Below are 20756 nucleotides of genomic sequence, written 5' to 3'. Positions count from 1 at the left end.
CACTAAGGCCCCTCCCAGCAGGAGCGCAGCGCACTGACACCCGAGGCAGCCACTGCCTTACAAGGCTGCCACAGGCACAGCCAGCCTATGGACGCCGCTCGACCCAGGGTGCGGTCGCTGTGGAGCTGTGGAGCGTGGGAACCGGGCTGAGGTTGGGGAAGAGCGACTAGGGCACACCTGGCCCTGGGGCCCCGGGCGTGCGGCCAGTCGCAAGTAGGGAAGCTGAGGCTGGTGGCGCAGTCGCAGACTACACTGCGCACAACCCGTTGCTGATCCCTACCTGCCTGGAGAGCTTGATGTGCGTGGTGAGATGCTGGCCACTCGGGTTACCTGCACGAAAAGGATCCTTAGAGTCTCTGCTGATTTTCCTTCCTTCTAGGGACGCTTGCCACGGGATCTCCACCCCGCTGACTCTGTGGTGAGGTCAGGGTCGCACTGGTGGCTCTGAAGAAGATTATGGGGTTAGCAAGGAGGCAATGGGGCTGGAAGATTTGGTTCAATAGACTCTTCAGTCCTCCAGGTTCTGTCTCAGACTCTAACCAAGTCACCCACTGAGTAAGTGTGTGTGTGTGTGTGTGTGTGTGTGTGTGTGTGTGTGTGAGTGAGTGTGTGTTGGGGAATTTTCTGAGTGTCTGACAAATTAACTCATGCTTGAGGAAACCTTGTTTTGAAACTTCAGAAATGGGGCCCACCTGAGCACTTGGAGCAAATTACCCCTCCCCATGGTAGTCTCTGACCCTCAGATCCCCCGGACTCTCTGCTTTCTTCGGCTACTCAAAAATGACTAAAAAGTTACTTCTAATTCTTGCTCTCCCGAGAATTCCCACTCACCATGGAAGCCATGTGAGTTCAGGACTGTGGGACTATAAGGAATGGAGAACCAGACCCAGACTCTCTCCTTTTTTATAGGGTCTTGGCTTGGCCACTTGCCTTATGTCCCACAAAGCCCCAAGTCCTGCTGTGATGGTTTGTATATGCTTGGCCCAAGAAGTGGCACTATTTGGAGGTGTGGCCTTGTTGGAGTAGGTGTGACCTGGTTGGAGTAGGTGTGTCACTGTGGGCATGGACTTAAGACCCTCACCCTAGCTGCCTGGAAGTGAGTAGCAGCCTTCAGATGAAGATGTAGAACTCTCAGCTCCTCTTGCACCATGCCTGCCTGGATGCTGCCATGCTCCCACCTTGATGATAATGGACTGAACCTCAGAACCTGTAAACCAACCCCAATTAAATGTGTCCTTTATAAGATTTGCCTTGGTCATGGTGTCTGTTCACAGCAGTAAAACCCTAACTAAGAAACCTCCCATTCTCTGAAAATCAACAATGTAAATGAAGTTCTGAAAGCTGAAATACATGTTTATGTTTCTATTAGCATGTTTCGAAATGGTGACTTTATCGTTAAATTTTATTTTTATTTATTGTGTGTGCATATGCCTGTTTGAAAGTATGTGCGCCATTTGCATGCTGGGTGCCCTCGGAAACCAGATGGGTAAGTTAGATTTCTTAGAGCTGGAATTACAGGTAATTGTGGGATGCCTAATGTGGGTTCTGGGGATTAAATACAGGAAGACTTGTATCAATATAATAAAGTTCTAGAGGCCCGGCTGTTAACAACCATAGTCCAAGATGTCAGCTTGACGGGTTCGGATCATGGCTTCTGACCTGACCCTCCTGCAGCATGACAGCTGCTGAAGTTTCAAGGCTCTTACCTGCGACAATCTGTATAGGAGACCTGCACCAAATCCAATGGATGTGCCTCTGGTGAGCATCCCTCATAGTGACCCAGCAAAACACCTCTGCTGGGGTGATGGTGGCCCTCCAAATTCACTACATTTGGAACCTCAAAATATGACCTTACATGTAAACAGGGTCTTGGTCTGGGGACATAGTTCGGGGGGGAAAAGGCTTCTTTTCCTGTTTGGAGATCCAGGACCACAAAAAGTCCATGAGGGTGTCTGCATTTGAAATTATTGTTGCTACTTTCAGATGGGAGCTTGTCTTAGATTATCCCAGTGGATCCTATATCCAGGAGTCTGTGTCCACATGACCCCTGCAGTATCAGAGCACATAACCTAGGCAGACCACCATATACAGGTTTAGGCTCCAGGAGATTTGAATGCTGCAGACCAAGGTGAGGTCCCGTCTTTTTTTGTGACAGAGGATTAGGTGAAATATGCAGTCTAGAGCAGTAGCCTAGCCAAGAAGTGTCCTATCTATGGACAGCATGGAGTCCAGAGAGGGAAAGAATGAATGATCATTAGCAACCTTCAAAATCTGAGAACAATGGTGCGGGGGTGGGGGTGTGTGGAGTGGGAGCTATGCTGAGTTCCAGATAAGAACAGGTTGTGGGGCTGGAGAGATGGCTCAGAGGTTAAGAGCACTGACTGCTCTTCCGAAGTTCCTGAGTTCAAATCCCAGCAACTACATGGTGGCTCACAACCATCTGTAATGAGATTTGATGCCCTCTTCTGGGGTGTCTGAAGACAGCTACAGCGTACATATAATATAATAATATATATATATTATGTACATATAATATAATAATAATAATATAAAATATAATATAACATATATAATATATAATAAAATAATATAACATATAATATAATAATAAATAAATAATAAATAATATAATAAAAATAAATAATAAATAAATAAATAATCTTTTTTAAAAAAACAACAACAACAACAGGATGTGGCAGAGAGCCTGAGACACTGTCATGTTTCCAACAGGATTGTGCAGATATTTGTTCCTGTCTCCTCCAGGAAGGGTCTCGGCAGCCCATGTCCTAAGAACCTGCTACAGAAGCCTCCATCAGAGTTACACAAAGACCAGGAGGTACAGCCTACTGTAAGAGCCTACTAGGTATAGCCCAACAGAGAGGCTTAGAAATGCAGCCCACTGTGGGAGAGCAACTAGTGCCTATAGCAAACAGCTGCAGAGGATTGTTACTGTCTGGCAGGAGCCTTTGTTGATAGCCTTGATTTCTCTCTGCAGTCCTGAGGAAAGCATAAAGAAAGACACCTGCTGCTTCTGGCAGTCCTAGCCTGGACCTAGCCAGAATTCTAGGGTGGTTTCTGGTTAATTCTGAAGGATATGTGTCTTAAAAACCAGATTATATCTCTTTGTAATTGTGAGCAGGTAGGTGACGTCTGGTAAGCCCTAAATATTTAGCTTACGATGCCAGGGACGCCTGTCTATGGGTTTCGCTGAAAATGGGCCACGAGCAAATTTCAGCACCTCTATGACTGCCAAACACAAACCTAACCTGGCAGCCTAGATTGAGACCAGGAGGCTCATAGCTCTGGGGTCTGAGTCAGAGGTTAAGCTCCAAAGGAAAAGAGGAATGCAGCCTTGGGACCTTGGGACCCCTCTACTCAGTGATTCTGATCGTGCCTTCAGAACCAGACAGGGCTGGACACTGCCAAAGCCTTGTGAACAAGCAGACCTGAAGATGGTAATGCATTCTACCTTCATACCACCCTACATCTTTCTACCCATACAAGGCCAAATTCAGAAACCCTTTAACAAGGTTCCACGTATGGCCTCAGCTTATTTCCATATAGCACTAGAAGGCTCCATGCAGAAATCTTGTCTCCAGGAGTCACAACAGGGTCAGGTTGTCACTAAGTAGCCCAGCCAAGGAATCACAGAAAATTCTACTAATATGTGAGCTTCTCTAAGCCTGGAGTTCTGCTGAGTGTCCCTGTTACCAGCCACAATGTTACTTCCGGTTGACTTTGATTCCCAGAAAACCCACCTGAGACCCAAAAGAAGACCCATGTGGGAAGCATTTGGCCCACAGAGCATAAGAGAAGGGCAAGTGGCTCTTTCCACCTGGAGACACCTGATCCTGCTCAATAAGCCCTCCTCGGTTGGCCAATGATTCTCATTGGACTTCTCTGGGACAAAGCATTTTTTTACTTTTCTATGTTTATCACATATGAAAAACATGTATATATTCTATTAATGAAAGTATCACATTTTATTTTTGAGCTACAACTCTACAAATTTAGTATTAAAATGTTCCAAGTTTTAAGAATCTTAAGTTTTGCTTCTTTGGGCTAAAAACATCTTGACCATACAGCAGCCTCAAGGCTGGGCACAGTATCTCCCTCCACAAGAGATAACTCAGCTTGTGTGGATTGAATTTGCAACCCATGGAGACAAAATGTGGCTCAGGTTGGCTGTAGACGTCCATCTTGCCTACAGGACAACATTTTTAAGAGCTTTCTTCTTCACAGAGGCACACACTGAAATTTGCCTATGCAGCTTTGTCCTGGAATTCTAGTCTCACTGGTCAACAATGGAAACTTAGACTTAATGAAAGATGATATCCAAATGGAGCTACAGTATAACCTCTTGTGGCCAGGAAGTCTCCATCCCTGTAGAAAGAGAGACCTTATCAGCTAGTTCCACCTTTCCTTCTAGACTCATGGTGGTGATACAGAGAATGGCATCTCTGGATTTTACGCCATGTGGTGGTCATCTACTATCTCCTGACAAAAGATCACCCACCTTTCTGTGTACAGCATCGAGGGTACAGATCTGAAGGACCCTGATGTTATATGAAGTGTGTGGTTCACAGTCCAGTCAATAACAGGGGGAACCTGAGTGTGTCTGAGATGTGCTTTTGCTCATAAACAATATTTATAAAGATATGTAGTGGTGCCTAGCATGTGAATAACTGTCACAAAGGGCCTCCCAGCAAGTTGGAGTTCTCTCTCTCTCTCTGAAGTAACACAAAACAGATGTGATGTCTGAAAGTAAGACAGCAAAGGACTATGGTCTCTGAAAAGTGAGCACCCAGCTCTAAGAACTTGCCAACTTTAGAGTAGAGAGGAGAACTCAGGCAGTGACGTACATGATGGAAAAGCCATGCAACCTAGGAGAGGGAATACCATAAGGTCCTTCAAGTGTTCAGCAGAGTACAGATCACTCAGACAAAGGAGGAAGCTATCTAATCCTGGGGGGGTGGGGGAAGTGAAAACATGCCAGAGAGAACAGGGCTGGCACAAACACTACCCTGACAAGTCTAGGAGGCTCAAAACTCATGCTCACTGACTAAAACTAAACTGCAGAAGTCTGTGGCTTCACAGAGGCAGTAGTCACCCTTGAATGAGCTCCACTTGGGTCTTATCCATAACTTAATAGCAAGGCACAAAAAGACCAAACTGATACTAAACAATTACAACATAGAATGATAATACTGAATACACAAATATTCAACTCCAAGAAAAAGTAAGCTTCACATTTTCTGGCATCTAACTAGAAATATTAGGCAAAGCTGCAAGAAAAATATCGACCTATAATTACGACACTAATTTGCTGACCTAAAACCAGCATAAGTGCATTTAAAAAGTATCATAACTATTTCCTCTCATTTGGAAAATACAACAATCCAATCAAATTTCTAGTGGTGAAAACTGTATACACTGAGAAAGAAGAGTAAAAAGAAGGAAAGACAATCCATATGAAGTCAGAGTTATAGAGCGGCTTTGCACAAGAAAAGATGAAGAGAGCACACCTGGGTGTTCAGTGATGTCACTAAGTAGACCTTCAGCTGTTGTTCCAGAAGAAAAGCAAGGTGGACAGCTCTGAAGTTGTCCTCTGGCCTACACACACACACACACACACACACACACACACACACACACACACACATATACACACACATATGTGCATGAGATAGAGAGAGTCAGACAGACAGACAGAGAAGATATGAAAACAATGAATATAAAAGCATTATAGTACACTGTTAAGTGGAAATTTTAATAGTAGCCATGGGAAAGACATAAAGTCCTGACCTGAGCCTGGACACCAGGTAAGAAAGACAGTCTGTACAGCGAGCAGAAACCAGCTCTGACTAATAAACTCGGGGTTCTGCACATGTCTTGATCTTTTTGCATATATTTTGGTTGATCTTAAAATTCTAGGTATCACGAGTTCAGTTTATATTTCTATTAGGCTGAGATCACACTGGCTCCCCCTGCTTTAGAGTTCAGGACTGGTACACAGCTCTATCCATTTCAACTCTCACCCAAGAAGCTCTATCATTAGGCTGACCCCACTTCCCCTAAGCTCTCTCTTCTCCAACCTCTGGAATATCTCTTCATTTACTCTAGATCCCAGGTGCAAATAAAAGTATGCTTTTATGCTTTTATGTGTGAGCTAGTAATTTTATAGCACAAGATTTACTATATAACCTGGACACTCCCTTTTACAAATCTTAGTTCTTAAGCCTTTGTTCATGTTCAGGTATGAAGCTGCAGAGTACGTGTGCCACCCTTTCTCCTGTCCTTAGCCACCCAGCCACATGCAGCTCATCTCTTTCTGGAGAACCTTCTATTTGTAAGTTCTGAGATACCCTTCTGGAAGCCAGAGGCTGGCCTCTTCCTGGAGGTTTGAGTTGAAAGTGAGCCACCCCTCAGTCTCTGAGCTTCTGTGTGCTCTGAGGGTCACTTGCCATGAGCCAGGGCAGCAGCTGGGCTATAGGCAATAGCCACACATTCATCCCTCTGTTACTCCATGTCGGCCCTCCACCCTTCCTCCTCCCCCAGCTCTCTGGAGGCAGACAGGTGGATCTCTGTGAGATCTGGCTCCCTTAGACTAGCTTTTGTCTCCTCCCTCCATCCTTTGTCCCATACATTTGTATGGATGATCTTTAAAATGCGCTTTAAGCCTGTGGATGACTCTCTTTGCCTGGAGCCCCTTCTCCAGAGTTAGGAAATACTGAGGAATTACTGAAAGATTGAGAGCATACTCAGATGTTCCCAGTGACTCATTAAGAGGCATCTTCATACTGTCAGTCATTTAAAAACTGACTGGCAGCTGTTTTGAAAACAAATGTTTAAGAGCACTCTAACTTTAGCAGGCTAATGAAGAGGCCAGACATTTTTTTTTTAAAAGCAGGGCTGTGTTATTGGACATGAGGGTTACAACCTGTGCCCCAAGTCATATCTAGCTACCAGTCCTCAACAAACCAATAAAAAGGAGCCAAATTAAAAATAGAAGGCAGAAAACGATTTATTCAATGTGGCCTCATTGGGAAGAGAGACAAAAAGATCTAGCAAACCCCTCAAGTATATCTTCCAGGTCCTGAGGTAAGATCAAGGTTTAAACAGTGAGCTATTTGAAATGAAATCTCTTTCCAGGAGGCAAATTTTCTCCCTGGCTGGTACCCTTTCCTTCTAGAATGAGATTCCTGAGGAAATTCCCATTTGGGAAGAGTCTGATGTTTAATAGTCTGATAGTCAGGTCAAGAGAGGCAAATGTCTCTTTAGAGCCTCTTCTTTTCTGCCAGGCTGGTTATAGCTTTAGCATTGAAAATTACATGGTGCCTTGTTAACATGACTATTTCCTAGTTCCACCCTCTGTGTCCTTTATGAAGCCAACACATACACACAACACACACACATATGTGAAGTGTATATGTGTGTGTGCATATGTAGACACACACAGATATGCACATGTGCTACACACACACACACACACACACACACACACACACACACGCACACAAAGTCCAAGTTTCTTTGCTGGCCACACAAGAGGATGGCAAAAGTGTCCTAGCTTCTGTGGTAGCCAGCACGAGATATTATAAACAAAGGTCAGCCCACAGTGCAGAGCCACCTCTCAGAAGTACAGAGTCAGCAATACAGAGAAGATGCAGCAGCTTGCAGTTGTCTCATAAACATTCCATGCGGGGCTGGAGAGATGACTCAGCACTTAAGAGCACTGATCGCTCTTCTAAAAGTCCTGAGTTCAATTCCCAGTAGCCACATGGTAGTTTACAACCACCTATAATGGGATCCAATGCCCTTTTCTGGTGTGTCTGAAGACACCTACAGTGGACTCATATACATAAATAAATAATAAATAATTTTTAAAAACATTCCATGTGAGTTGAAGCTATTTCTTCCCAAGTTATCCTCTGCCCCACTGAGACAATTTTTTTTTGCAGTGTTATTTCTGTCCTCTGAAGGCGTCAGTTTTGCTATTGTGAGCTCAGTGTCTCCCAGTCTTTTCATATCTCCCCACTTTGACTTCTGCTTATTAGCTTCCCAGCTTCTCTCCTCTCAGCTTCTCTCTTCTGAATATGTTCATTTCTGCCTCCTGGAGACCTTATGCTGCATATCTCACACACTGCTCAAAGGCCTGAGGAGGGATGGTTGGTTACAGGTCTGTTCTTTCTCTAGGCTTGGATGATAAATAGATTAGCCCAATTCGAACCTCCCCAGAGCATGTGCAAAACCCAACACTGTGGTCTCTCTCTCTCCGAAATATGCCTCGGGTTGGCTCACTTGTTCAGGTTACGTAGTTGGAAAGAGATGCCCATCTGCCAAAGGAGTCTGTAGCTCCCAAGTCCAAAGTGAAAACGTTTGCGATGCCTTTCCTGCCTGTCAGCTGGTTTCTGAAATGTCCTAAGAGGGTTCTGAGATGGAGTGGCAGCGTCAGGAACTGCTAGCTCTGCCACAGTAACAGAACAGGAGAGGGCTGAAACCTCACTTTGTAGTCCAATCATACCTCACAGTTCTTAGCTGGAAGCAAATGGCCAGGAGATTGAGAGTGTGTTCTTATTTTAGTGGCCAGATTGGGCTGGCTAGTTGTATGTCAACATAAGCTAGAGTCACTGGAGAAGAGGAAGTCTCACTAAAGACAATGCATCTATATGACCCAGTGTGTAGGCAAGCCTGTAGGGTATTTTCTTTAATAGTGACTGGTGGGGGAAGGCCCTGGGCTAGTGGTAATCCTGGGTTCTATAGGAAAGCAGACTGAACAAGTCATTAGGAACAAGAGAGTAAGCACTGCTCCACCATGGCCTCTACATAACCTCCTGTCTCCAAATTCCTACCCTGTTTTGAGTTCCTGTCCTGACTTGTTCCTAACGACATGTAAGACGGCTAAAGATTTTCTACAGCTGACAAATCTATCCTTCAAGAATGAAGGAGAAACTAAGACATTTTCTCATAAACAAAAATTGAATAAATTTCTCACCAGAAAAATCTAGCCTGAAAAAAAAAAGTGCTAAGGGAATTATTATACAATTATACAACTGCTAAGGGAATGCTATACAGTTATTCAGACATGCTATACAAAGCTGTGAGGGATAAAGAAAACAGATTAAATAAATGTACAATAGTCCAAATATTATGCTTACATTTTAATTCCTCTCTCTTCTATATAATTTAAAGGATAAATACTAAAATAATAATAAATAGTTGTTATTGGGCCCATAATGAATAAATATAATCCATGACAATCACAAAATTGTAAAAACCGTGAAGTCTTTTCTTAACAGTAACTTTATGGATGCATATAACATCCTATTGGCCTTTTGATGAATTCTACTCCCTTTGTCCATTCTCAAACAACCAAAACCAAATAAAACACAGTGTCCAAAGAAATACATTATATATTCTTGATAAAAGGCCCAATTTGTATACCTAAAGACATTGTCCTAAAAGATGTGGAGCAAAAACAGAATTGAAGAGAGAAATAGAAATAGAGAATTCTGCAATAATTATGGAAGACTTCAAAATACCATTTTCAGTAATCAATGGAGCAATTAGACATATATCAAAATGAAAAACAAAAACTTAAATAACACGACAAACTAATTACACCCAACATGACTATGCCAAACAGTGATACACAGACCATAGCAAAGTCACACCATCGCACACACACAAAAACAACCTCTTAGTACATTTAAAACATTTTACATCACACTACTTATACTTTTTAGTTATAGTGGAGTGAAACTAGAAATCATTAGTAAAGATACATATCGCACATAAAGCATTCCTGACAGCCAAAAGCATTGGATGCCCTTGAGCCAGATTTTATAGTTATGAGCAGTATAGGCTCTTAACCACTGAGCTATCTCTCCAGACTCCAAAAAGAACATTTTAAATGTAGAGACGATGCCACTTCAATATGAATTTGAATTCAAAGGGAGAAACAGACAGTTCCGCCGTATGAGACGTTGAATGTGCATTTCTAACACACATGCTCACAGTCCTTTGCAGAAATGTCCAGAAACAGTAGCAAACACTACATCATGCTGATGACACAGGGTCCAGGAGGTAAGAAGGAACAGATGAACATACCAAGCACATTTTTAAAGAGGAAACACAAGAGGAGAAGCTGAAGCACAAAGAGGAGGACACTGCCACAGGATTACAAGTAGAGGTGGATCCTTAGCCAGTGTCGATCATCTTTGCCATAGAAAGCAAGAGACAGTCTAGACCTAGGGGTATAGTGACAGTAGGGCCAGGGATGAAGGATGATGGATGGCCTGAGATGTGCGGTTGAGCACAGGTTTGGGAGTAGAGGCCCATTGTCTCTGTGCAGAACATTCAGCAGGACCTGCACATCTAACAGACAGCCTCTTCCACCCCATAGGAAACAAGGAGACTCTGCTGTTAGGACACAAGAGAAAGGGAGCCGCCACGGAGAAAATACTGGAGTAATACTGGAGATTAGGGACCTTCCAGGAAGGGATTCTTGCTTATCAAAATTGAGGAGGCTCAGAATATGGGAGGACTAGAGAAGGAAGAGACAAGCAGAGAAGTGGTATTGATCAAGGAGGGTGGAAACAGAACTGCACATGTGCATATGTGCACTCTGATGGAACAGAAGTGGAGAAGACTAACCACTGAAAGGAACAGTACAAGATGGAAATTGGGTACAGAGGGAATCAGATGCCTACTTTACAGCCTATACTCAAATGGACCATAGGGAAAGGACTTATACAACAATACAAATAGTGTTAAGTATTTGTCTAAAAAAAATCACTGTTATTATTTCAGGTATTCAAGTAGAAAGGCATATTAATTAGACCAAAAAATTGTTATCTATAAAGTAAGTTTAAGTATTGGCATTTGTGGCTTTGGCTCATTAGATGGTGTTAAATGAAGAGCAGCTAAGTTCCATACCTAAAAACTCCACCTGTAGTTTACCTAACTGACAAAGGGTGTGTCTCAGGCAATCCAGAATCATTAAGGAAAGCCAGGTGTGGTGGTGCTCTCCTACAGCCTCAGCATTTGGGTGTGAGTGTGAGGACATCGGGGCAGCATAAGAAACTGTCTCAGAGAGAGGACTAGCCCAAAAGCTGTTGCCTGTATGTGGCTAATGTTCTTCTAGCTAGGCTGCCTTGTCTGGCCTCAGTGGGAGAGGATGCACCTAGTCTCACAGAGACTTGATGTGCCAGGGTGAGGGGATGCCCAAGAGGGCACCCACTGGCTCAGAAGAGACAGGGAGAGGGAAGGATTTTAGGAGAGGGTGACCAGGAGGGAGCAATGAGGAGGTTGCAAAGTGAATAAGTAAAATAACAACAACAACAATACTAAATAAAAATAAAGGTAACTGTCTCAAACAAATGTGCTCAGCCTCATTAGTGATGAAGGAAGTGCTAGAGTTACCTATCCACAATACTGGCAGGACTGAAGTGTCCTAATCATCAGAGCATTCTTCATGTTACCAGCAGAGTGTGGCCTGGAGGGCAACTTTAGAAAACAGCCTCATTTGCAGAGCCGAACACTCAGAAGCCCAGCAGTGACTGCCGAGGATGGACCCAGGAGAAGCCTCCATACATCTGGCATGGCAGCATATTTTGATATCAATAATACAGAGGCCATATCAGTGTCCATCAAGAAAAAGGACCACAGGACATCAAGTACAGGAAGATCTGGCAATTTGGTATTAAGTACAAAGAACAATTTTCAAAAGATTCATAACATTAGGTAACAATGAATTACATTTAAGTCTCTTTTGGGAGAGTATATGTTAAGGTATAAAAAGAAGAGAAAAAGGAACACAAGAGAAAAGAGTGGACAAGTCTCAGAAGGCAAGCCACAGAAGTTGATGCCATGCTGGACCCTGCTCTAGCTCTAGGCAGCAGGCAGTACACTTGCTACTCTCAAAGATAAGGAATGTGTTAGTCAAGGTTCTCTAGAGGAACAGGACCTATAGGATGGAGTGTATATGTGGCATTTATTAGAATGACATATACAGTGTGTGTGTGTGTATATATATATATAACTTGCCAGTGAGAGTAAGAGCAAGTAGGCAAAAAGGTTAAGCTTTCTTCTTCCATGTTGTTGTGTAGGCAGATTAAAGGGGTCTCTTCCCGCCTAAATAGATCTGAACTAAAAGTGGGTCTTCCCACTTCAAATGCTTTACTTAAGAAAACAATCCCTCACAAGTATATCCAGCCACTTGGGTTTTAGTTAATTTCAGATGAGGTCAAGTTGACCACCAAGAGTAGCCATCACAAGTGGCTAAAACATGAAGGATAGAGGCTGGAGAGATGGCTCAGTGGTTAAGAGCACCCTTTACTCTTCCAGAGGTCCTAAGTTCAATTCCCAGCAACCACATGGTGGCTCACACCATCTATGATTGGTATCTGATGCTCTCTTCTGGCATGGAGGTGTATATTCAGATAGAACACTCATATACACAAAATAAATAGATCTATTTTTTAAATGTAGGCTACTTAAAAGCAAGTTGGTCACAAAGTCTGTCTCTAACCAAGAACTGCAATTTCCATTCTGTGGCCCAAAATCTAAAGAGAGGAGCGGCAGCTGCATTCGCAATCCCTTTTGTTCTCTCACACAACCCATTTCTCAAATTGACTGTTACATCCTCTTATTTCCTGATGAAGAAATGGAGCCTAGAGAAGTTGCAGAAACTTGACGTTGTAGACAATAACTTCCCCAGTCTTCCCTGGAGTGAGGTCTTTGTGACACCCAAGTCCATGAGTATTTCCTGTGCTCTCCAGCACAGGAGCTCCAGAACAGGGCCATCTGAAGAGGTGAACAGAGGTAGCTGGGGACCTTAAGCAACAGGACTAGATACAAGCCTGGAGCCCAGACCAACTTCTCGGTGACTATGGCCTCCAGGTTTGGGGACACAGCTGGACTTGCTGTTATCATGATGGGTTTTTCTAGGTAGGTGTTTCTGTAAATCTGTCCTGTAGTTTCCCCAGAGGATGCCTCTCAGCGACCCAACTGTGAGCATTGTGCTCCCACAATCCCTGTTCTTTCCCACAGTATGGTCCTGCCCGCCATCCCTGTCCCTGGATGATGCCTCACATGCTGCTCACATCCACAGGCTCATAAAAAATTGTGTCCTTAATACCTGCTCATGAATGAATTCCAACACAGTAGTACTAGTAAGCTGCAAATACCCTCTATGTACCTTCCCGAATACCACTGTGGAACTATCTTAACAGGTGAGGGTGAATACAATCCATGGCACAGCTTTTCTTCTGTATATACCCACTACAATACAAATTGAAGACATGTAAATTAAAAAGTAAAATTATCCTTTACCCCAGTCAACGTGATTCAGAATTATATAAAAATATGAATAAAAATAATAAAGTGCTGGACAATGGTGGTTTACACCTTTAACCCCAGCATGAGGGAAGCAGATAATAATGCAAGGTTATAGATCAAATAGTATACAGAACACTATTTATATTTGGATATATTAAGTCAAAAAACTAAAATTATTCAACTCATAATACCATTTAAAACAATGAATCTAACAAAACTGGCACAAAATTTGTACAGAATCTAAAAATCATTGTTTAAAAAATGACACATCAATCTATAGTTCATGGATTAGTACAGAAAATACTGCTAACATGGTAGACCTCCCACAATCCCTATTGAATGTCCTTTAGGCTTTTTAAAGGTAAAACTGAGACAGTGACCCTAAAGTGCATTATGGGAATTTATAGTAGCCAAAATGATTCTGAGTGTAAATTAAGGGCACAAGAATTCCACTTTCTCAATTGCTACCAATATATGATATTTTTTAGGGCTTTATTATTTTCTTAAAATATGTAATCATCCTAATGGATGTGATAGGGTATCTCATTATAGTTTTTAAATAACTGTTATTTTGTTCTTTGGCAATGTCGTAGATGTACACTCTGCTGGTTGTCACTCCTGCTGATCTAATCTCCCTGCTCTCTAGATAATAGCCCAGGCTAACCTTGAAATCAAGGATCCCCAGGCCTCATAACTGTTTTTTAGAACCTTAAGACAATTCTGTATTTCTGCAATAAATTTTAATCTATCGTGGCATGTATCGTGGCTATATTTATGGTCCCAGGCTCATGATAGTACTAATTTATCCATTTTTCAACAGCACTGATGTTTCTGTTCATATAAAGCACAAGCAGGTTAGAAATAGCATCGATGCTTCCATTGATGTAAAACACAAATGGGTTAAAAACTTAAGTTCCTTCTGTATTAAGTCATAGTGACCCTTCCTTTACTAATAACTCCCAGGGCCATCCTGAGACACCGGCACTTCATAAATATGAAAAACTGGGTGGATGAAGTAAGAAGTGTTTGTGGAGGGTGACCTGGAAGTGATGGGGTCACTGTGTCTATAACACCCTGACAAAGCTCAGGCATGTGATACTGGCCACAACACAGGAAGGATGTGGAGTGCAGGGAAGGGGGTACAGTAAGACATACATGACCCTCTCTATCCATGGCATGCCTCACCTGTTCACGCAGGTGAGGGTCTCCATGCTCACCACACACACAGGTTCTTCCTGGGTGGGTCCAGTGAAATCTGCTGTGGTGGGTTTTCCTCATTCACCACATTCTCCATGGTTTGTCTTCATGGCATTCACCAAGCCCAGCTTTCCATTGGTATTTTCATGAAAACTACTGACCTAGGGGGCTTTTTATGACATTACAGAGTCTTTGTGTCAGATGAAAATAGAATGAGCTGGAGTATTTTCATTTCTTTTCCACTTCCTGAAAGGGTTGTATAAAATATTATTACTTAAATTTTTTGTTTTTGACTCACGAGTCAAATCATTAAGCCAGAATTTTCACTGGGTGAAAAATTCAAATCAACAACTTGGTTTCCTATTATAGACAAGATTGTCTATGTTTTATTGTACCTGCTATGATAATTTGTGTTCATTGCCTTGTAAAGCACCTTTTGTCACAAAGATATGGTTAACTTGGAAAGATTTAGAACTAGATAGAGATTTATGAGGCTGGATCCATTAATATCACTGTGCCCACTTTAGCATATTGCTGTCTGTATTTGGCACTCGTGTTTCTAAATGCAGGAAAATTTGTCCCACAGCAGGTGAAATAAAAGGTGTGAGCTCTTGGACCTTTTTCCAAGTGTATAGGTGTGGTTAGTTTGAATAGGACTGGCCCCCATAAACTCGTGTGTTTGAATGCTTGGCCCATAGGGAGTGGCACTATTAGAAGGTGTAGTCTTGCTGGAATAGGTATGGCCTTATTGAAGGAAGTATGTCACTGTGGGGGTAGGTTTTGAGGTCACATATATTCTTAAGCTATACCCAGCATGGCTCACAGTCTCCTTCTACTGCCTGCAGATCAAGATGTAGAACTCTCAGCTCTTTCTCCAGCACCATGTCTGCCAGCATGCTGCCACATTTCCCACCATGACGATAATTGACTAAACCTCTGAACTGTAAGCCAGATGCTTTTAATGGCTGATCTGGGGTAGGTCAGCCAGGCTACAACATATGTCAACAAAAGTCCAGAAAAGAGTCACAAGACTTTGCTCCAGCCTCAGGGTCACTCCAAGAAGCTGTGTAGCCCTCTGGAAATTAAGAGGCATTCTCTCTGAAGCCATTAAAGACTGAAGCAAAGTAAATTCTTTCCCACAAAATGAAGCCCCAATAACCTTCAAAAATTTCAAAGTTCATACCTCTTCAGCCACCACCACTAGGAACCCACTAGCAGCTGCCCCCAGAGGTGGAACACAAGCAAAAATGGATCTGACCCAGTCAACTCTCTTGGCCTGTTCCACAAGGAATGAACTGAGATTCTGCAACACACACACACTCACACATGCATACACGAACACGCACACACACATACACGCACACACACCATCACTACCACTACTGCATAACTATGTACATCAAATACCACATACCTCACACACCACAAAGACACATCAAGCAGCACACAGATACATTTACCGTGTACATCACACACCACACAGATGCATCACAGACATATCACACACCTCACAGATGCATCATACCACACATAGACACACTGCACATAGCACACATCACATATAACACTCTACACAGATACATCACAGACATATCACATACAACAAAGATGCACCACATACCACACAGACATACACAGCACATACATCACACAGCAGACATCACTTAGCATACTCCAGACACACCACACAGATATATCACAGACATCTCACACCACACAGACACAAAACATTCCACATCCTACACAGATACAGCAGATACTATAGGTACCACAGACAACATATCAACACAAAATTATTATGCATACATTACACACTATATACCATATTATACACAACATAATACATGAACTTTTGCCATGTTTATTTTTACCAAGTCATACATCAACATTTTATTATGAAAATTTTCAAACATCTAGAAAAGTTGAAAGTGAAAATGCATATGTACTTAACACCTAGACTCTATTACTGCTAACATTCTTCTATATAGATGATTCTTGGATGACAACGGCTTTGCATTCTGAGGAACTCATCATAAATTGAAAATATCTTAAGTCCAAAATACACATAATACACATATTCTACTGAAGATCATGGCTCAGCAGCATCATGCACCACAGAGTAGAAGGGTCTCCTCATGATCTTGGGCTGATACCTTGGTGTTTCCATGATGAAAGAAGGGCTCATCCTTGCCACTAGTCTAGGAAGAGATCAAAATTCCAAATTAGAAGTACAGTTTCTAGTATTAATTTTGTACCATAGCAAAACCAATGTCTTCTAAGTTGTGACATTATGTCAGGGAACATGACTGGCCACTTAGCCATCTGTTTTCAACACTTAACTGTAAATCTTAGTTCTGGATATCTGTTACAATCGTAAGCGTCAGTGTGCGACACTAATGTGTCTAAATGCTGCTTCCATTTTAGTACTTTCATTTCTGTACTTTGTTTTCCACCCCCCACTTCTTCTTGTCCCCCAGACACCTCATAGTTAAGAATTTCTGTCCCTCTGTTTCTCACTTTTGTAGGGACAAAGGTTTAAATTTTTAAAATTGCAAATTTTATCTGAGTACTATTCCATAACTGTAAAACAGTATCAGGCAAGCAGGAGTTCAATGCATCACTCTTTCCTCGGGATGGGGGAACTGTGGATCTAGGGGTGACTTAAGGCCTATGTCCTAGAGGCCCAGTCAGCACTCTCTATTCACCTTCACTGTGGCAGATCTTTGGAGGTGAAGCCACAAAACACACACTTGACTTCGGCGAAAGAGTAGACACTGGGAACTTCTGGGACCCCACTCTAAAGAGGAAAGACAGACACGTCAGCTTAAGAAAGACCCCATCATTGAAGTCAAAGAATCTCAGATTCCAACATCTTGGAGCAATAGCCATGTGTACTGCACAATGGGGAACCATGACTGGATTCTAGTGTGATGGACCTTGACTTCTAGCCAGTGGTAAACACAAAAAGGTGCATCCTCACACTGCTTGGTCCCTATGTCAGACCCTCTTTTGCCAAATCAATCCCCTGTGTTTGCAAATGGATAAAAGGTCACACCACATGCACCCAGCATCTCTGACTTATGGGAGTTTCTTGTGGCAGAACCGGGAGGCTAATGTAGGAGGCTGGCCAGGAGTATGCAGGGAGTGCTAATGTTAATCACATTGAGCTAGAAGAAGGCAGAAGAACTCAGAGACTCAACATCCGAGAACAACAGTGCTAGCTATGCTGCCTACAGCATGGAGGGTGAAATCAGAAATCTCGGGAAAAGTGATTTCCAGAAGCTTCCTGAAAGCACTTGGCCAGATTCTTCCTCAACCCCTCTGGGTACCGTTGACCGATAAGAGGCAATGCAGCCTGTGGGACACTGGAGAGCCCAGCTGTGTGTGGAGACAATGAGTTTGTGCTAATGTCTTCTGCAGCACCAGAAAACCAATTCAAGCCACCTGGCAGGCAACAGCTGACCGGAACCCCCTCAAATCAGACAAGAACATTCTTCCTATGTGAAATCCCAGCCTTTGTTCCTGTTTGCTTCCTATTTCTATCCATCTATTTCATGGAATCTTTTACAACAGATACAGTCGTCACAGGAAATAGTCCCACTACGTAGTCTAACAACCACTAGAAAAAGAGCTCTGTGAGGTTGGGGGCCTAGAATTCTCTACTAAGCAATACCTGTGATTGACACTATAGACCATGTGCCCTTGCTTGTACTTGTGACTGGTTCAGTATCACATAGGACTAAGACAATAACCATGTTCTCTGAAACTTGGGCTGTGATATGCCAAAACAGACCAGTGTCTGTTTATTATCTATATCCACACTGTTAGGTTGTCATAGAAACAGTTTCTGTATCTGAAAGTACAGACACTCAAGAAACCCCAGAGTGTGTCAAGTCCTTGGGTGAATGTATGTGTTGACAGGAGCCAATCGTGATAAGGACCCCAAAGCCTCAGACCTAGCAAAGCCTTCTCACTAGGATCGGGCTCAGAGGGATGTCAGAGTGTTTCTCAGGGGACCTAGTACAAATGCTGACAGTGTATGCAGAATATGTCCACTATAGCTCTCTCCCTCCTGGATAATTATGGCATGAAGAATGCCACCCCCCCACACCTCATGGAGGCTTCTCTCACTGATATTAACTAAATCTGTACCCTCGATCCAGATGTAGATGATAAACCCTGCCTCTTTACTATCTGTAAGCAGTAACCCTGTCTCCTTAACTAGCTGTATGCAATAACGCCGCCTTTTTGCTCAACTCTATGTAATAAACATGCTGAGCCTCTAGGGTGCAGTTTCTCCAGAAGAGCACTCAGACCACCTGATGCCAGCTCTCAGTGTACCTGCCTGTTTGTCTGTTATTCATTACTTCACCACGCCCACCAGATCCAAGTCCCTGGAGCCCTGCTGGGTGTGGTATGAAAAAGCAGGTTATACTGAACATTGCATTTTGAGAATTGTGACTATGCCCTGTGATCTGTCAAACGCACACATGCTAAACTTTCCAATAAAAGGCTAACTCATCATCATACTGGAAAAGAATATATACTATAAAGTAAAAATAATATTTCAGAAATGAAGCATGTGTATACTCCAAAGATGAGGTCATTTATACCAACAGAACATGATTCTTTTTCTTTTAACCATGTTGACAAAAATGTGGCGTTTAAGAAGTAGGCCCCAAGAGTGGCAGGTATGATTTAAACAGAGGGTTAAATATCTGATGAGAGAGAACTAAAAAGGAAGACTGTAAAAATGCCAGCTGGGCTCCTGGTGGGCAGGAGACTTGGGTAATGGGAATTTTAGATTTACTTAGAAAATTTGCAGTTTAAACTTTTTCCTATAATGTGCATCCACTTGGTAGTCAGAAACAAAGGGAAAAAAAAACACTTTGGAAGTCTGCTTAAAGGGTTAGGTAATATTTCAAACCAACATTCATAATGATTTGCTTACACAATAGTAGTGCCAATCAAGTTTCTAAGAAACCAATTTAGAACAAAAAAAAAAGTTATTTAAAAGAAAATGATTCTTTCTTGGAATAAGCTATCCTCGTTGGCCAATGAATGGAAAAACCTCAAGCAACTGTCAGTATATGTATGAATGAAGTGTGAACCTTCAACTATGATTTTAGTCCCAGGAGTACCACTGACCCGTCACTGCAGGGAGAAATGGGCTGATGGGAGAAATTTTCTGCAAGGTATAAACTTCCTGGGCACAAAGGATGGGAAGGGGCCACAGGGCCAGCCTATTCTTCACCTATAGAGACAGGCTACCAGGGACTTCCTTATTCCAAACACTAGCTTCTATCAAGAAAAGAGTGTATTTAATGCAACTCCAGACCAAAATTTGTGTTTTTCAGCAAAGCAAAGTGATTTTTAAAGCATATATGGGAGAAATAAATGGGGAAAGAATTGCCAAAGGTACAGCGAAGTCTTAGGAGGGAAGTGTGCTGCTGGAGATTAAAACAGGGAGATGAGGTCTTATAATACACAGGCACAGAGGTGCTGAAGAATCTGTGAACAGCAGAAGCACATAAGCTGAGATGCAGGCCAGTGTGTGAGGGAACTAGAGTACTGGGAAATGTGTATTTGTAATGAGGTGGCAACTAATAGTTACATTGTTGGGAGAGGATAATCTTATCTTGTATATATCATCAAATTAAAAAACTAAAATCCTTTCTCCTCCTCGGGCGTCTGAAGGCAAGATGGGTCACCAGCAGCTCTACTGGAGTCACCCACGGAAGTTCGGCCAGGGTTCCCGCTCTTGCCGCATCTGCTCTAACCGCCACGGTCTGATCCGCAAATACGGGTTGAACGTGTGCCGCCAATGCTTCAGGCAGTACGCGAAGGACATAGGCTTCATTAAGTTGGACTAAGCGATCTTGAATGGATTTGACTGACTACCAAGTGGAACCGATCATGCTAGTCTTTGTGCACAAAGAATAAAAATGTGAAGAACTTTAAAAAAAAAAACTAAAATAACTTTAAAACAAAAAATGTAAAACAACAAATAAACCTAGCAAAGTGTTTTGTGATATTAGCAAAAAACATTAGCAAAGTGTCCTGAAAGGTGCTTATACAACCTTAGGTGAGGATAGCTTTTATTTTTAAAGCAAAACAGAAAGAATTTTGTAACTTCCAAACTTTATGGACTCCACAGTATGAGAAGACACCATAAACACATTTTGAAAATGATCTACTGCTTCCTTTGTAGAAAAAGA

General features: G+C 42.5%; 1 protein-coding gene, 1 long non-coding RNA gene and 1 pseudogene across 4 annotated transcripts in view; 2 read left to right on the top strand and 1 right to left on the bottom strand.

Annotated features, from left to right (window-relative positions):
• The first annotated feature begins 19 nt into the window (after window positions 1–19).
• Window positions 20–1245, top strand: Gm15912 (predicted gene 15912). Its single transcript, NR_168519.1, has 3 exons — window positions 20–298; window positions 380–555; window positions 910–1245. It is a non-coding gene; the product is annotated as a predicted gene 15912 (long non-coding RNA).
• Window positions 1246–16383: 15138 nt separating this feature from the next.
• Window positions 16384–20756, bottom strand: part of Zdhhc11 (zinc finger, DHHC domain containing 11) — a 29140-nt gene continuing 24767 nt past the window's right edge. For all 3 annotated transcript variants that reach the window (NR_153830.1, NM_027704.3, XM_006517377.4), the window contains 2 exons: window positions 17244–17335; window positions 16384–16736 (listed from right to left, as the gene is read on the bottom strand). Coding sequence is in view for 2 of the 3 variants with exons in the window: in NM_027704.3 (NP_081980.1) it covers window positions 16732–16736; window positions 17244–17335 (97 nt within the window). In the remaining variant the exon portion in view is untranslated. The remainder of the gene's footprint in view (window positions 16737–17243; window positions 17336–20756) is intronic.
• On the top strand, window positions 20209–20508 carry Gm10126 (predicted gene 10126; annotated as a pseudogene).

Source organism: Mus musculus, chromosome 13 (assembly GCF_000001635.26).
Source record: "Mus musculus strain C57BL/6J chromosome 13, GRCm38.p6 C57BL/6J".
Taxonomy (NCBI): Eukaryota; Metazoa; Chordata; class Mammalia; order Rodentia; family Muridae; genus Mus; species Mus musculus.
Note: the sequence above shows the minus strand (reverse complement) of the source record. Positions and strands in the feature narration are given on the sequence as shown.